This window comes from Pezoporus wallicus, unplaced genomic scaffold (genome assembly GCF_028554395.1).
Source record: "Pezoporus wallicus isolate ANWC-B61680 ecotype Strahan unplaced genomic scaffold, APGP_CSIRO_Pwel_v1 contig_227, whole genome shotgun sequence".
NCBI lineage: Eukaryota > Metazoa > Chordata > Aves > Psittaciformes > Psittacidae > Pezoporus > Pezoporus wallicus.
Window position 1 is genome coordinate 5,316,612 of NW_026635704.1, and position 19,454 is coordinate 5,336,065.

At 36.8% G+C, this 19,454-nt stretch overlaps 1 protein-coding gene across 12 annotated transcripts in view; it reads right to left on the reverse strand.

Moving 5' to 3' along the window:
• PTPRM (protein tyrosine phosphatase receptor type M) overlaps positions 1-19,454 on the reverse strand; it is a 471,112-nt gene that overhangs the window by 349,617 nt on the left and 102,041 nt on the right. For 11 of the 12 annotated variants that reach the window (XM_057397502.1, XM_057397501.1, XM_057397499.1 and 8 more), the window contains exon 2: positions 7,752-7,874. In XM_057397502.1, the coding sequence (XP_057253485.1) occupies positions 7,752-7,874 (123 nt within the window). Of the gene's footprint in view, positions 1-7,751; positions 7,875-19,454 lie in introns of those variants that run through there. The other variant, XM_057397503.1, reaches the window with a different exon arrangement.

Consider the following 19,454-nt stretch of genomic DNA (forward strand, 5'->3'; position numbering starts at 1 on the left):
CCCAGCTCCAGTGTCTAGCTTATTATGTTAACTTTTTCAGCACATATGATGGCAGGGTTATATACGTCAGCAGGAAATATGTAATCACAGCAAGTTAAATGAGTTAGGCTAGAAGGCCTGCTTAGCACTGTGTGGCACTACATAGTGTTACACAGGAACACCCTCAGCAGTCAATTTTATCTTCCAGGTTGCTTTGAGAATACTTTGGGTTAATGAAATGTGAATTCCCAGACCTCTCACAGACTCCGTCTTCTACATGAGAGTTCCTCAAACATAATTTATCATATAATTTTCCAGTAAAACATCTTTAACAAATCTTTATCAACTATTGATAGATTCTAGCGTGCAACATGCTCTGCATTTCTGCAAGCATCAGAGGGCTGCTGGGATGTATAAGAAAACAGGACAACTGTTCTCCTCCTGTTAAGTTACAGTTATAAATGCTAAAGAAAGCCCATTGCTTCAAATGCAAATCTGAAAGTCAGTCATCTACACTGGGCATTACTTCATAAATCACACTGCTTATATTCAAAATATTTTTCCTACAAAAGAAGAAAAAAGTGTAAAATAAATCATATGTAGAGAACAGCTACAACAAAAGATTAAATAATACATTACCATATCAACCCAACTATTATGTCTGAAACCATTAGGTTTGTAAACAAAATGCATTTAAATAACTTGTCCAGCTGGCCTATTAAGCAAGCTAGGACCATCGTCCATCATTGATTCAGATCAATCTTCTACTTCCCTTTGCAAGAATACTGGAGGCTCAACATTTGTAATAAGCCCAGGATTTGTGTCAGGTGCTGAAATCTGTAAGTCAGGTCAGAAGTTACAGAAAAGACCTCAAGATTCCCATAAGTTATCACAACAAGCAATACTTCAGACACAGCTGGTGGCATTACTTTGGTAGTTGAACAAATCCATTAAGCACACTATTCACTAAAGTCTTCAGGTATGTTTTTAAAGTAGCTAACCCCTTTAGTGCTTAGACTGTAGCCATGGCAGCACAAAGCTAGCTGGGTCCGTACTCAGGTGGTTTGCTCAGGCTGACCTTCACGTTGCACCATATTAGCAGCAACTGATATTAGCTTAGGCAGTTAATTGGAAACTGGCTTGAATATGTCAACACAAGCTGGAGCTGCTTGCAAAACAGGCATGTCCTTAATGTCTGCATGTATGCAATAAAATGCTAAACATGCCGGTGTTCTAGGTCTAGAAAATTCTATGAAAAAATGTAACTTGAACACAGTGACACAGGGAATAACACCCACACCTTGGTAGTACTTTTAAGAGTATTCTCACAAATTAAAAATGCAGCTATTTAATCTGGGAGAAACAGCATTGAATAAGAAACATTTAATTCTCTTCTGTCTGAATCTAAACAGAAGAAAAGCATCCCTGCTAACACAGGATAAACATAGTGCAGTGCTAAAATATACTTAACGAGAAAATACTCATCACAATGGAAAGTGACAGCACTACAACTTCACATGGTGAGACACTGTAGTTGGCTTTAACATAGACTTGCCAACTGATCGCTTTATCTGTCTTTAAAACGGATCACAACACTTCCACGCACAATAAAACAACAAGGTACATTTTTCACACAACTACTTCACAGCCTATAATATTAAATACTCCTTTAAATCAGTAGCTTGGTCTATGGAATATCTCCTAGCTACACTTGTCTGCTAACTAGGTATCAAAAGGCCATTTTAAACAATAATTAATATAAGCATTATATGCATTTTCTGCAGACACTGCACAGATATTACTAAATTTTTAAAGCAACACTAGATATTCAGGATACAAATAACGATAGTAGGCCGTTCAAAAAATTACATATAGCCATGAAAATCACATATTATCACCTTGAATAGCACAAACAGAATCTTCATCTTGGCTTTGATCAGCACCACATCAAACACAGAAGTCTTCATTGCTGAAAATATCCTTTCAATGCACTGAATGGCAGCCTGTGAAGATTTGATTTGTAACTGGTTTTGTACAATTCTAAAATGAATGGAAAGCTGATGCCAGTGACTCACTGCAAATGCAGTGACATCCCTTCAGTGCTATCAAACCAACCTCTGCATCAAAGAAAAATGATGCTACTGTCCTTTAGAAATCAAGTGGAACTGTGAAACATTGCAGAAAGATTTTACACAACTGAACACAGTGTTTAGTAAAAAAATACATGGACAGGAACAGAAAATATTTCTAGCAAATGACAAATTCAGCAGGCACTTTACAATATTTTAATTTTTTACTGTAAGCTCTAAAATTCTAATTGCATCACTGTATGTACGCATGTGCCCATATACATATTTTTACACACTTCGTCATCTTGTACCTCCCTCCTCTCTCCCCTTTAATCCAACCAACACTTCTGTTGCTCTCAGTAATTCTGTTCTTCTCTTCTAGGACACACTGCCAGGTGTCAGAGAGATGGCTTCACTACTGCAGTGTTACATACTCAGCCTGCATTCCTTCCCATAAACATCTAAGAATAAGCAATAGTTTTGAGCTTTAATGTGAAGTACCAGAGTACTCCTCTGTGGGAACACCACACCACCAAAATGGGACAGGCCACAATGAGCTGGATGGGAAATGAGCATGAAATGAGTCAGAGTAAAGCTGGCACAGGCCAGAGGAAGAAAAAGAGCAACTGATCTTTTATTTTGGAGATCAAGTGAAAATCAGATTAGAAATGCAGGAAGCTCCAGAATATTGTTTATGCTTATTTGCAGTATCACAGGACCTTAGAGCACTAAACAAGAACTGCTAGGCAAACACAAAATGGAACAAATGAATGAGGAAACAGTACTGATCAGAACAGCACAAAAGGACTTAGGCACAGCATTTTTTTCTTTTCCTCATAGACATAACAACAAAAGGAAGTTTTAAAAACAATGAGAAAGCATCATATGTATTTACAGGGAGCAGCTTTCAGTGGTGAAGCGACATGAAGGAAATCATAGAGGTCTCTCCCGGAATTTACCAATTAGATGATGAAGACTGCCGTCATGATACAGCAGAAAGCAAAACTGGTATAACACCACTTATGCTAATATGTGATAACTAAGGAGGCAGCAGACAAGGAACTGAGATAAATAGTTCATATTTGATGCAGTACAGGAGGGGAAATTAAAAAAAATAATAATGTAAAAGCAGCTGGTTTGGAACAGGATCTTTGCAACTACATTTCAAATGCAAAGTGGTTTGTAGATACCCATGGGACATAAATCTGCAAGAACTTGGCATAAATTGTTACATCCTAAATTTGCTATTTTCTAAAAGGAAGCCAAAACTGAAGATGCCATCAATGTGACGTAAACAAGGAACGGTGCTACAGCCCACACTCATCAAAAATGTCATTAAAAAAACAACCACAGCATCCAAGTGTTTAACTGGATTGGGTAAGCCTTTACTGGTGGGCTGACCTTGCCTGGCTGTCAGACACCCACCTAGCCCCTCTTCCACTTTCCCTTCTTAACAGGATAGAGGGAGAAGATGAGATGAAAAATCTTGTGGGTCAAGATAAAGACAGGACACTCACCACTTCTGCCAGGAGCCTGCTCCAGTGTGGGCTCTCCATAGGCTACAGCTTCCTTCACGGCATGTCCACCTGCTGCAGTATGGGGTCCTCCCTTGGCTGTGGGTGGAGATCTGCTCCACCATGGACCTCCATGGGCTGCAGGGGCACAGCATTATATATGCCCCAGTATATAAACTGGGGGGAGTTACCCAGAAGGGCTAGATCGCTGCTCAGGTCAGGCTGGGTATCGGTCGGCGGGTGGTGAGTGGCTGTATTCTCTTCCCTTGTTATTCCTCTGATCATTATTATTATTGGTGGTAGCGTTGGTGGTTTTGTGTTATACCTTAGTTACTGGACTGCTCTTACCTCAACCTGTGGGAGTTACATTCTTTCAACTCTCCTCCCCACCCCTTTGAGAGCTGGGAGGAGAAGAAGAGGGGGGAGTGAGCGAGCAGCTGTGTGGTTCTGAGTTACCGGCTAGGCTTAAACCACATCACTGCCTCCCAATGGTCTGCATCACAGGCTGCAGGGGAAGCTCTGCTCTGGTACCTGGAGCACCTCCTCTCCTCCTTCTGCACTGACCTGGGTGTCTGCAGGGGTGTTCCTCTCACTTTTTTTCTCTGTTTTCTCTCCCACAGCTGCTGCCCAGCATTTTCTAACCTTTCTTAAACATGCTATCCCAGAGGTGCCACAGCTCAGCTGTGCCCTGAGGTTGGCCTACTGGAGACAGCTGGAACTGGATGTGTCCAACATGAGGCAGCCCCTGGTCTCCTCTCACAAAAGCCACCAGCACAACCCCAGCGCCAACCAGTTGCCAATATCGTAATCTAATGTTTGGGCATTATTTTTCTGAAGACATCTTTATTGGGCTACAGCTAGAGGGTCTACAGCTACCTGTAATTGTAAACATATATTATATATATACATTAATATCAAACTGGTCTAACTGTTCTATAGAACAATGCAAGATGGCATTAATGTGACTGTTTCTATAATTATAGTTTAGAACTATATTATAAACATACATTCTTGGAACAGAAAAAAAAGGAGAAAGGGGCTGAGAAAAGAGAAGAGCCACTCTTCGTACAGCATTTACTCCATCTGTCTCACAGGTCACTTGAAACAGAAGAAAAGTGCATTAACCACTCTCATTTAAGCCATGCAAATACACACAGAAATATACATGTCATTGCTTTTTGGGTCTGTTTAACACAGTTTTAGATTAGTACTGACTCATTAAAAGTGATGCTTATATTTATCAAGAAAATTATAGTGCTATAACCCTACTTACTTTACTAGCACTAAATTTCTATTTCTCTACTAAAGTAACAATTCAACAAAGATTAAAGTCCACTGTAAGAAACACTTCTAGAAACTTTTTGTTATCATCTTTGATACAACTTACCAATTTTCATCTGAAGCTAGATCTCACAAAAAACTATTAATTCTCACTAACATTTAAAATGTAGAGTGTACATGAATGCATGCACACACATGCATAAATGTTATACGACATTTCTTTTGTCTCCCTGAAATAACACATCAAGCCAAAATATTTATCTATCCGAAGTACAGCTACACTCTCAACAGTCTCACGTGGATTAAAAGAAATCAAATGCCATAACTAGTGTGCTTCCCCCTGACTGCCACCAAATTATACAAAATATTACATATTGACATCAACTCACTCACTGGAGCATACTGCCTGATATTAGGAATGTTATGTGCATTAATGTTTTCTACTGACAAGGGACTACTGAACTGGGAATTCTTGTTTCAGTCTAGTATTACAACATCATTGCATAAAGCATTTTGCTTTCAAGCCAAGAATTCCCCACAAACCATTAATCTAAGATGTTCTATTCATTATCATCTGAATTTACTTATTCTAAAATATGTAGCTCAGAAACTGCTGAGAAACTACTTGCAATCATTTTTTAAGTGTATCACACAACCCTCTGGCTAAGGCTAACTGAAAACTAATTAAAATCATTAAGATGATTTGAACAAGAACAGGAAAAAACTGTCTAGATGAAATTATGAGGAAAAATTAGATACCACTTGACTGGATCGTGCCTTTAGACACGGCACTTCTCATTTGCAAAAAATGAGCATTTGTTTCCCTCTCAAAGGGGTCTTTGACCTTTTGAGGCACCAATATCCAAACCCTCCTCAGACTAACTCATTCATCTTCTGACCCAAGACTCCCAAAGCATTTCACTTCCTTTATGGGCAGAAATAAAACTCTCTAAACTCTAAATACAATTTGTTACCAAATTTAATATCTTAGTTGACCGTCAGAACATTATTTTAGTCTTCTGATAAAAAGACAGGAAGACAACAAACAAGTTGTATGACATCTGACAAATGAGATTACAACTATATCATTCTCCCTCCATAAAAAAAACCAAAACAGTCCCTAGTCCAGACTCTTGCCCCTGGGAAAACAAAACAAACCAAATACTCTTCAAGCCTATGCTCACACCACAGAAAAGAACACAGATTTGAACCTCCTCTATCTGCCAAGAAGACTGAACAACATATAGCAACAATAGCTTTCAGAAAACACAAGTGGGGAGAGTAATGAATGAAGTTTGCAGTAGAAAATGAATTTCCAGTGGCGTGACTGAGAAAAAGAATGTATAACTCGTACTGCAAGCCAAAATGTCTGATAAACTATGTGTATTAGCTCCAACTTGAGAAACAATATTAAGCACTCCTGAAATAGTCCAGAAATTTTTCAGCAGTGTATGCCAAGACCACTGGACAAGATCCAATCTAAAAAGGAATTTGCAAGAACCTCCTTTATCTGGAATGATGAACTCAATCAAGCACAACAATCCAAGCACTGAGACTCAGGCAAACTGAACATTCATCTCAAATTTGGGATTCCTAACTTTGCCAGGGGAAATGAAGTGCTGAAGGAAAAGGCACTTCTCTTCAACCATCAACCTCAAATGTGATACCGTCCACAACACACAGCAACACTGATAAATCTATAGTGAGCATTTTCAAAAGTGAATGATACCTAGGGCTGATTAATGCATATTGTACTCTAGTGCATTTATTAGTCTATTAGTGATGACTGCACACATTCTGGCTTTGTTTATACAGTCACTTCTGAAGATTCACACTGTTCATCCCCTAATTCCCATATACAAAAATAACAGAGGAACATTTACCTGAGAAGGGTAACTGTTAAAGAGATTGTACAAAATTATCAAAGTACATTATAAGTGCTTTAAAAATATAATTTAAATGGATATGAAACACCAGGATATTCATCTGCAATGCTTTTAAGTGATCTGGATATATTTATACTAAATTATGAGGCTAATGTAGAAGTCATCCTGATGCTAAAACCAGTGATTTTATAAAGTGGTCTTTTTGTTTGGCTACTTCTAGTTGACAAGTTACAAGAGGCTGCTTTTAAAGGCCAAAGATGCTGCTTTCCCCAGGAGATGGAGATCAGTACCTGTGGGAATTCTTAACATGGCTGGGTAAAAAAAAGAAAAACGAATAATTGATATATTTTAGGCTAGTGAATATTTGACAACCAATGGTCAGATTTTGCATATTTGTGAGGGTGAAAGGGTAAACGAATGACTGTATTACCAGAGTAAGTTTATAGCTCAGCAGGATACAAGGGTCGTTGCTATGAAATTAGGTCCAACTGCATGCAGTTCATCAAGTGCATTAAATAATAGTTTCACAGCTGCTTTTTAAGCACAACAAGCACAGTATCATTGAGGGCACTTGTTTCAGGATACCACTCTTCTCCTTTTTCATAACTCTTTTCACCCTCCAGTTCTTTTCAGAACAGATTTTGATTAATATCTTTTTCAATGAAAATGCCTAAGGCCATCTTTGTTTTATCTCTTACTCTTTCTCCTTTCTTTGAGTCTTACTGAGTAGTTCTGTTTGCCTCTTTCTAGTACTACTTCATATTCACTTTCATGCCACTGTTCTGTTTTCTTTCTGCCTTCCCTGATGACATCAAGGTTCTATTTCTACTTTCTAACCTTTACGCTCCCCACGCCACAAAAGAAAACCCTTGATTTGCAAAATACACCTCACAAAAATCACTTTGTAAGATCTGAGCATTGCAATTAAACAGAATGCTACTTTGTCTAAATCTAACAATAACTGTCAAGAAATGCTGAATAAACACATGTCAACGAGAAACAAAGCAAAATAAATGACCAACCAGATGGCATCCCTTGACCTGACGAGGGCTTTAGCGGTGCGTTCACCTGATCCCAGTTAAGATCATCATCATCTGACTGACTATAGCCACAGGAACTGAGAGGCTCATCGAAAGTACAGCATCCTGTAAAATAAACACAAAGATAAAAACTAAACAAGGCATGCAGATAGCAGTCTACGTTAACTTCTAGATGTCTCAATGCAAATTATTATGTATTTATTAATCATCACTTTTGGAGAGGGTATAAAACCTTCTTATCATGACAACAAAATCTCAAGTGTAAAGGAGCAGATTTAGAACTGCAGACAATTTTTCTCCTATGACACAATCATCAGGTATCAAAAAAAAAACCAGCAAAATAAAAAGCAGTAGAATTCAGAACATTATAAGACTGAAGGATTAGCACTCTTCAGGACAAACAAACTACTCCATGCCCAAGAACATTTTAGAAGAAAACTGTGAGGGTGGGAACATCAGCTCCCAGCTGATGCATCCTGAGTAAGGGGAGGCCTAAATGCTTCCTGGCGCATAGTGCTACAAACAGGTACTAGCCTGGGTGTTAGTGGGGTCAGTGCCTCTGGTACAATACAGCACATCTACCTCAAAATGCCAATCTACACGTAGCCTTAAACTCTGAAAGAAAGCAATATTATATCTTCTCTTTTTCCAACTTTCTCCTAAATAATTTAGAAATTTAGAGTAACATGTTATAAAAGCTCACATTATCCAAAGCTGGGACAGGGAAAAATCTAACGTCACAGATTTAGAAGAATGGAATTTAGCATTATCCACAAGAAAATGGAAAAGCTTTGCTTTGTTCCTCTGGTACAGAGGAAACTTGGCCAGCTTTTTTACACTGTTCTTTTCTAACAGGAGACTAACACAGGGTTACAAAACTCTGTTTTCTTTGATGTTTGGTGTTTCACTCCAGTGAAGAATGACATCTTTCCTATTCAGGAAAACAAATATAACCCTAGTCACAGATATTTCTGTCCATATTAAAGTAAATGCTGCAGCTGTTCAAACAAAAGTAAACTTTAGGGCTATTTATCATCCTTGCTGTCTGTCCATAGGCACAGTAGGCTTAGCCTTGCCAAGCTGTATTAAAATAGGAAACAGACAAGATCTAGCTTTAAAAAAGACTTTTAAAAAGTCTAAATTTTCCTAGAAGTTTATAAATGGCAATACAGAATACCTTATAAAGAAGCAGAAGACAAAATTTGGCTAGTGGTCATCCTATACTCTTCTCCTTCCTAAAATATCTTTCTATAGGAAGTTTTCATTAGCTCGAAGTTTATCACGGAAATTGGCACCTCTGGATGCTGAATCTTTCTGTACAATTTTAGGTGCACAAGATTCAAATAGATAATCTAATGGGAACAGAAAACCCATTAAGGAACTCGCAACTCCAAGCTCTTTCACCTCCATGATAACAACACATAAATTCTCTCTCTCCTAAAGTTAAAACCAATTCACAAATTCAAGAGATTTGTATAAAGTATATCAAACAGCATCTGCAACATTTCCAGTGGGAAGGCTTAGAAAATTAGGCAGCCATTTACACGTTTGTTATAGTACTTGCATAATTTCAAACTTCATAAAATATGCCACAAGCTCAGTTTCAGACACAAAAGCAAACCATCAACTTTCACAGACCTATTTGTTCTTTTTTTCTAAAAATAGAAAAGCCCAAACCACAGGTAAAGCAAAAGGTAGTTCCCTTGCAAAGGTACTGCAAATGATACTAGGAAATAAATTTAAATATCAAGCTATGCCAAGCTTGACTACATTGCACACTGCAAAAAATACACACCAAAATAAAACCTGGCATAAATAAGGGTTTATATTCAAACACAGGACTAATGAATGTATGGAATGGCTCCCATACCTCATTATATCATACATATCTCTAGCAATAAGACAACATAAAATAATTTAAGGTGTTTTCTTGCTCAAACACAGAAGTTTAGCCAAATACTGCAAAATGTCCAATACTGGAAAAAAGGGAAGAGTTTGTGATTCTACATGGTTAATAAAGGGTTATCCCTTTCTCACTGGTTAGGAAGATGTCAAAACCATGGATAAATAGAATGACAGTTCTACTTGTCTAGACCATTTTTCTGTCAAAGCAGGACTGTTTCTCACTGCTTGTTTTTCTTCATTTCTGTTGCGAGTCTATAGCTAAATCACTGTCAGGATTTATTTTTTTCTTTTCTTTTATCTTTGCCATTGACATCCTTCAAACCTCTGTGAATTTACTATAACTTCTCCAAAGTGGATATCTAACCTTTACATCTGCTACAAAAGGAACTTTCAAATTCCTTCCATTCCTAAGTCATTTCCATCGACAATTAATAACCAAATTGCACCAAGTATTACCCAGTCCACAGATGATCTCTAACAGAACAAGTTGCCAAGCCATTTTTCTTTCTATAGCCAGCCACTTAGATGAATACTAATGAAGGCTTTGCCCAGCCATGGCTTTCTGGCAAGTATTTTGTAGATTAAAATAGCATACACAGCATATATAAGTGTTAGAAGTCTAGGCGAGTTTATAGACTGGACAAATAACACAGAACATCTTACTGGAACAAAAAAAAAGACAAGTCATCAACCCTCCTAATGGCTTATGCCTGCTCCCCAGAGTTCAGACTCTCACATCTGACTGTATCACAAATAAGATGAAGTTCTCTAGGAACAGGTCATGACATTCGACAAAGCCCTACATTCACATCTACTCAAGCCCTCCTGCCCTTTTCCACAACACTTTGCCAAGATAGGCAGCTGTTTATAATCAACTAGCACACTTGAGAAATTCTGCCCATTTTTGCTATTAGAATTTATAAATTACAATCAAAATACACACTGTCTGCTATATAGTTTAATCAAGCAATTTCCCTGCCTATTATACTTGCATTACAGTTTGGATAGCCAAAATGTATTTTAAAGGATGAATTCTGTGCTGACTGAAATATTTATAACTAAAACAGGAGATATGTATCCCATTAAGATTCTTTGGCTTATGCTGCATTTTGTAGATATTTTGGGATTCCTAAGAGGAATCGAATTGACAAATGTACAAGACACACCACAGTCTATTACAGCCTATGGTTCTTTCAAGTACAATTATCCATTTAACCATCATGAATCCAGTTCAATATAACTATGCCATCATCCAAACGTAGTCCTTTTTGCGTGTTTCTATTTTTATTTGGTTAAATTACTTTAGATCTTGAAAAATTTATGAGCTTAAATGAGGAATATAATTTAAGATGAAAGCAACCAATTAAAGTAAATGGGATAAAGAATACACTACATTTTTCCTAATGTGAATAAAGTCTTTTTCAGAAAAAGTATTCTGTCTTACAGATTGTGACACCTGCTATGAAGTATTCTCAAAGAATACCTTATAAAAAAGTAGGATAATAGAAGACAAAGACTGGTTAAGTCACAAAAAATGACATAAAACAAGGTTAAAATTAAGCTGGACGCACCACTTCCTGCAAAGATCTCAGATCAGTATGTAATTTCCAGAAAAAATATGCTGCCAAATGTACAAGGGCTAAAATTTCTAATGCTTATGAGTATCAACGCTAGCATTGGCAGGGAACATGCGTACATTACTAGAACTGATACAAAGGCCTTATCTAGACACTTTCATGACAATTCAAAACTAAACCAAGAAACAAAGCTTTAGGAAAACAGGATCCTGGGCCCCTAAACTGACAAACATCAAATCAGAGAATAAACTACTCCCCTGTGGGCAAATAAGAAGTTATAATGTAGAAAATAAAATGCCATTCTCAATTATACACTGGCTAACAGAGAAAGCAAAAGTGGGAATCAGTGGACAATTTTTGATGTAAAAAAAAACCATTAAAATGCTATCTCTAAACCTGCGTAATGACTCTGGTCTGCTGTACAACTTTCATTAAAGATAGGGTGATAACAGAAATCACCTAATAAGAGATTGTTTAACTCTCTGAAATCAATAAATGAGCCAATAAAACTTCAAGTAAACTAACTACAGCTACACAAATGGACAGTTTAAGGAACAGATTAGAAACTGGACATAACAGCCTGCCTGGATTCTGCTTTGTGTTTGGGATCTCAGGAAAAAAGGCTCTACCTGCCATTTCAAAGGTGTTACAGCATCACATGTTAAAAGGACTTTGCAGACATGCTAGCTCAGAGACAGCTATTGAAAGAAACACTTCTCTGTGTGCTTCCAAAGTGCATGCAGAGCAGCCACGTATCTGCTGTGACACACACACCAACAATTCTTATCCAGGCTTTACAAGTGAGCTTTCAACAGTGGGCAGTCTGTTTTAAAGTAAGTGGAACATTTATTTTCTCTCAAAATAAACCAAGTTTTTGACAGAGGTAAGTGTCCAGAGCTGTAAAATAATACTGTAATCCAGATTACTGGTCAGGCAGTTTGAAAAACCATGTGCGGAATAAAGGTGATCTAATTTAAAACAGGGTCTATGTTTTGTCAACTCTGCATATATGTAGGGGCGAGGGAGGTAAGCAAGATGAAACTGATTTTACAATTAAAAACTTCTCTGGTCACAGTTGTGCTCAGGAAGGGTTTTAGAAAGGTAGAGGATGAAAAAGCTATCTGGAAAAACCCTATGAGCCAGAGCAAAGATGCTAAGGTAGAAGGATGTGTTTTGCAACTAAGAAAGGCCAGATATTAATTCTGGCTGTAAGGGAGAGTAAGAGATGGAAAATGATATGAAACTGTGCTAAGATACATGGAAAAGGTGGTATGAGAATGTTAGTTCTGAATTCACGGACCCAATTCAGAAGGATTGCAGGTGATGACAGTATACAGAAGAAAAAATATGTTTTGGATAAACATTAAAAGCTGTTATTTATGAGACTTCAAAAGCTCACTACGGGTTCATAAAACATTTACAAATGTTCTGTCGGTTCTCCCTCTGCTCATCAGACAGAACTGAATCAACACAAATGTCTCCAAAATGTTTCAATTTTGGTGACACAGGATACTGTAAGCAAAGTTGCATTTTACGGAAAACATACCTGTTAGTTGTAAGTCCCCCTGGAAACCTGCCCACATTTAGGCAAATAGAATGTTTTTTTAAAAATTACACTTGCCTAATAGGAACTGAGAATGCTTCAAAGTTGGGTTCCTGGACTCTAGTGAAAAGATCTGAAAAGAAGGAACAGTTTCCTCAGAAAATGTGTATTTAAACTTCTTTCAGGTACCGGAATATAGGAACAGATACCACTCACCAAGGATAAAAGATACTAATAAAAGTTCATAAAATAAATATCGTTCATGTAAGCAGATAATATCCATACATTTGTGTCATTTTCATATCAGTAAATATTTATGAGGAAAATGAGTGCATGTTACTATTTTGTGAGCAAACCTATTCCTGCCATTTTTTAATGCCAGGGTGTTTGACTTTATGATATTAGTGATAGCTTTTCTTAATGTATGGTATGGCTTATATGGGCAAGTGTGCATATATACTGACTTACACAAATTATATCCCTACTACAGTTACCATTAATTAAAACAGATCTACAAAAAGAAATATTTGAGAGTGTTAAATCCAATAAAGAAAGTAGAGGATTATGTAGAAACATATTTAGGAAACCCTATTTTGAAAGGTATTATTAAAACAAGCATATTTGCAGAAATCAGATTTTATGCTTTAGTAATAGTGAAAGATAGGATGATGGGTGTTAAAAGGTTAAAAGTACTAGCTGGTCTTCCAGTCCTAGTTAATACTGAAGAGAAATTCCCTGTACAAATAACTGGTATGGATAACTATTAGTGATTGAAGGGGTTTGTGTGGGGTTTTGGTTTGTTTCATTGTTTTGGATGGGGTTTTTTTTCATTTTTCATATTTTTGTATCCATACCGTTGTTTCTTATTAATTTAATGCTTAAACTGACTTCCAGATCAGGGAATTCACAAAAGTAATAAATATCGTATCATTATGACAGATTTTTTGAAAGAAAGCTTTATAAAAATAAATAAGTAAATAAATAAATAAATAATAATCTCTATATAATAAGTACTTTGGAATGAATTTGCAGGAACAACTAGAAGTCCAGACTGCAACATATATTTAACTTACAGATGTACATAGCATATTAAAAAAAATTACATCAGGCATACCAGTTGCAAAAGAAAGGCAGGTGATATACATGTGTTTTGAAGTTCTTTCAACCTGCCCAAATTGTGGACTGTGGTCAAAACCACAACAAAAATGAATAAGTAGAAGACACATTTCCCATACGTTTTGTATCTTGTTTATCACAAATACACGACAAAACCATGCCTCAAAGTGCAGAAATCTCTTGTGTAAACTGACTAAAACATTTTGACATTAAGCTTTGACCCATGCATAACTAACAAAAGGAACCTTCTCTTCACATACTTAAAAAAAGAAGTAAAAATTCAAAAGATACGCTGGCAGTGGAATAAGCCCCCTGAGAAAAAAAAAAAAAAGACACCTCCTCTTTCATATAGTTTATATCACAGGATTCACCTTAATTTATTTTTATAAATATCACCCAGGAGTGCACAAAACTCCTTTATTAAACATGTAAAAGCATTCAATCACCTTGGTTGGTAAAGAAAGATGATACAAAACAGAGATGTGGGAGAGGTACTTTTTCCTATTTACTTGAAATGCAGACTAGTAGAGACGTATTGGAAGGGTGGGAAATGTACATACTGCAGTAATACATACAGAAGGCAACAACTGGACATAATTTCTTTTGACACATTAATATGCAGTAGCTCTAACGGATTTGAAATGACACCTCTGTTTTGAAAAACTACAGTAAAACACGAGACAGTGTTTTCTTTACCTTTTCCTAGGGAAGAAACTAAACAAGGTAATTTTCAGGATAGCTTGGGGACCATACATTAGCCAGTTTTGACTTTGAAGCAGTAGCCTCTAGCATTTCACCCTTCTGACAGCCGAGGGACAAAATGCATACTATAGGTCCCTCTTTTCCACTCAACATCTATTTACAATTTCTTGCACTGGTAACAGAAACTGCCCCTCTCAATTTAAGTATTATGAAGAATGCCTCCATCCTTCCCTCACTTGGATTTTATTGCAGTTCTAGCTTCACTTCTTTCAGTTCACTGAGGAGAGCTATCACCAAAACATAGAATCATGGAATAGTTAGGGTTGGAAAGGACCTTAAGATCATCTAGTTCTAATCCCCCTGCCCAAGTACATGCAGTTGGAATTAGAGAAAACATCTAAACATGTTAAGAAATTAATAATTTGATTTCTTTTTTCCTTGCTTCATTTATGCCTATAGAGCTACTGAGGCTTAGTGGCAAAATCCTAAATTGTTTCCTTACGTGAAGTGCTGCCCTGACAAAGGGTAAGCTCAAGAATCACTCACCATTAATTTCTCAATATAGTATTTACAAAGGATCTAAGTATTTGTGCTGATCTGTTGGAGATTAGCAAATTTCAGCAAAAGACAACAGAAAGCAGACATCTCTCTGCTTTCAGTACTTTATATTAATCCTACTTTTTAAATTGTTTATCCTAAAAACTGCTTACTCCTTCCCACTTCACCTCACCTGAGTACCCCAGCATCATGTATCACTAGAAATCACATGTATCACGGTAGAGCTGCTCTAGAAGCAGCTAGGTAACGGGAGAGGAGAGCAGGGGAAGGCATTTTGGAAACAATACAACTGTACAAGTGGGAACAATACAAAATTGCACAGATGACATTAAAGAAAAAAAGGTAGGGGAAAAATCTGAGATGAAATAAAATGCAATTCAGAAGGAAGGAAAAAGCAGGGTGGGGATATTTAGTCTTTTTTTTCACCCCAGCTGAGAGGAGGGGATTGAAACACACACCTCGCAGCCAAAATCCATCATAATGAAGGGTCTGCTCACTCCAACACTTTATAAAACAGTGCAACCTAAGAAACGTACAGGCATCAAGACTGTAACCATGAAACCACAACAGATCATTTCTCTAACATCCGTTCAGGAAAACTGTATTAGATTTTCAGTTTGTCATGAGGACAAACCTTTTCATGATACATCCATCCTAGGGCTCTGGGGATATACAGCCTAACAAAAGACAGTCAAACCCCATTTTCCACAACCACCACTGCCAGTCATTAAACTCATAAGGCCATTAAGTTCCTGACATCAGTGTAATATGATTTTCAGTAAAGTACTTTTAAATAACTTTGAGAAATAGCACCTATGACTTAAAGTTACTAAAATCTGACATCTTCATTAGAAACTGTACTCTACAATTATCTCCCCCATGTTGTAATAAGGATGCATGAATTAATGGACATGAATGAAGGCAAGAATAAGCAACACAGTAAGCAGTCACTGTTCTTACATCTGTGGTTGTGCCAAGTCATTCAAGTTTTCCTAAAACAAATAAGATTTCAGCTGCATTTCATACTATGAGACTATGAAAAAAAAGACTATGTTGCTTCAACACATTCATCACATAAATTTACAATTCACATTGAGGTAAAGAACACTTGCTCTGACTGTACAAACCAATGCTGCTTTATAGGTCAAAGTCATTTTGCTCACTCCTTGCCTTAACAGCATTAGGTAAATGGGCAGTCATCGACAAATCCTCATGCTGTCACAGAATAATCAAAACCTGTGATATTTAAAAAAACTTTCCTGGGTACTTGTTAACAGCACAGATTATATCAGAATAAGATGCAAATAAAATTCTGATTTTGAAGTTCGGTATCATTATGCTTTTCTAAGGTCAATAAATACAACAGCGCAAAACAGTTCAAAATCTTGGGGTAGGTGAAAGTCAGCTCTAAGCCAATAGGCCCACAGCAAACTTTAACATACCAGGGCTGGATTGCTAGTGAAGTGTAGGATATCCTCAAAGTAAGTCCCAAGGCTCATTTCTTCCCCAGCTTCCACAACTTTCACAGACAGTGAAAGCAGTTAATACTGCCTCTAAATTCATCAGATAGCAAGACTGAAGACAACCTGTTTTATCAAATCCAATTTTAATAGCTGAGAGTTTAACTATAATTTCATCCAACTATCATGATATTCTGAGCTGAGGAAGTTTGAGTTTTGGTGGGCTTCTTTGCTGTTGTCAAAAAACAACAGTAATATCCTATTTATCCACATATAAAGGGATTTCATTGAGAAACCTGACAGCATTCTTCTTATCTGCCAGTTGAGTTTTTAAAACGTATCTTCACCTTTAAACTCTTCAAGCTAAAGAACACAAGTGTACTTCAAGCTAGATCATTCTTCTGGTGTTGCTCATTTTTAGTGAGCCTCTTGTCTTTACATCTCCCAGGGGACAGACTCCACAAAGCAATCTCAGGTGATGTGAAACCAATGCTTGATACTTCTTCAAAACCCGTCTTTCTGAGGCTGAAATCTTCCTGTTAAACCCTTATGGGACTGATGGGCCATTTCAGTCAAACCCAATTTCACTTATTTATCGCAAGCCCTACTTAGAAACTCTACAGTGGATTGATTGTACACACAATCTGTTTCCAGCTTTGAACTTTAAAAAGGATTTAAGCAGTCAATCTCAATATCATTATAAATCCAGCATGCATTACTTGCCTATTGACTGTGAGAAAATAAAAGTTTGAAGCTTGATTTCAGGGCTAATCTTTCCATTTGCTTGATGAGTTCTGCAGTTGTTACAGAACACTTAATGCGTCCTGTTAGATAACAGCATATTAAGCTTGGATGAGAAAACCAGACTATTTACAACACACTTCCAGCTTTAAGTAAAGAACAAAAGCAGCGTCAGTTTTACTAGTCTCATGAGGCTTTTCAGCTACACCACAATTAAAAAACCCAAAACATTAACCATTCCTGCATAAAGGATTCCACAAAATTAAAATATTTTTATAAAACCAACAATGTTAAGATGGATTTTATATTTGTTCTGCACAATATATCAAAGACCTAGATTTGGACAGAATATGCTGAGGTTTATATTATACTTCATGAATGGTTAAAGCAAATGCAAAATCAGACAGGACACATTGGTATTCATTCAATTTGCTATTAGCCTATCTTACAAATGGCATTTTTCCCTATAAATTTTAAGTGAAATAGTTCATCATCTAATTAAACAGGCTGTTTATGTTCTGAATTGTAATGTGTGTACTGAGACATTTGAGAACAAATGCATTAAGAGAATTTTATACACAGAAAGAATACAAAGAGGTATTTCTCTGCAGCACCCTTTTTCCCTGCCTGCTTATCAAAAAGTTTGTTCTGTTTTTTTTTTTAAGTCTACAGGTTTTCTGCTGTACTTTTCCTCATTTAATCTGGGGGTTGTTCTTCAGCTAAGAAAGGCTGTTAATAATTTTGTTTTGCCTTTTAAAGTTACTGTGTATGTGTTTTCCCATGCAGTGACCATGAAATGCTAAAGATGCATCCCAAACCATGTAGTTCATGATATAGCTCCAGCTATTCAATCAATAATTCAAGAAAATATTCATCTCGATTTAGTTACCGCTGTCAGTACAACTCTTTACGCCTGGATGACAAGAGAGCAGGACCTCCATCTGGAGGTTTTACCTGTGCTGCTCAATGAATTAACCTGTAGGAGGTGCCACAGTGATGAAGCAGTCAAAAACTTCCAACAGGCAACTTCATCACAGAGTAATTAGTTTACTACATCAATAACGCCTCCAGTCATTAGCAGCACCAAGGCTGAATCCCAGATCCGCTTGTTAAATACAGTCAGCACAACAGGCTTTCACTGTACTACATGTATAAATAACTTTCTATTTTTAAATGTAGTTAGCTACTGCTTTTTTTTACCCATTTTTAGTCATTGTCTCTTGCAATAAATCATACTTTATTTCATTCACAACATCTATAGCCTTCCAGAAAGAGAAGAAATAATTAATTTTAAAAACTTCTGACATTTTCACAAGGTCTGATCAACTATAAGAGAGACACATATTTCACAGCATTAAAAACACTACTGCTGGAACTTTGACATGCTACATCTTGTATGACCCAAGGAGCAAACTCTTGAATTTCCCACATAGAGTAGCACACTATCACTACACTACCCAGATAAAATAATTACTTCCAATTCTTGTCTATAAGAGGATAAATCATTAGTAAACTCACTTAAAGCTTGCACCACAACTAGAAGACAAATCAAGGCCAGAGAGAGCTTCTCACTTTCTAACCTTGTAGAAACCATTTCAAGTCTCTGTGTGACTGACTGCAATATCTAAGCACCAACAAATCCAAAGACTGTCAGGTTGATTGAAATTATTTTTTGCTTTCTACTAATTCCTGCTCCATGCCTGATGAAAGCAATGCTTGGTCCTGGTCATCACACTGGGCTAAATAACTCCAATACTTTGTGAAAAGGGTCTGCTATTCCTTGGAGCCCAGAACATTACTAAACTGGGAAGGTCTTGCCCTCTGTTGCCACAGTTCACTTCAGGACAGGATAATCTAAGAAAAGCTAAATGTACATGTCTCCAAACAGTGTAGGCTATGACAGTCACTGGTTTATAACAGATTAGACTAGCTCAGAGTTTTTTTAGCTCAATTACTTAAGAATACTATTAAGTGCAATTTTCATAAACTTTAACTGTTATTACAGTGTATACAGATATGTATTTTACCTGTATTTTGAAGTATCTTTCTTAGTTTACCTTTAATTACTTACAGAGAAAACAAT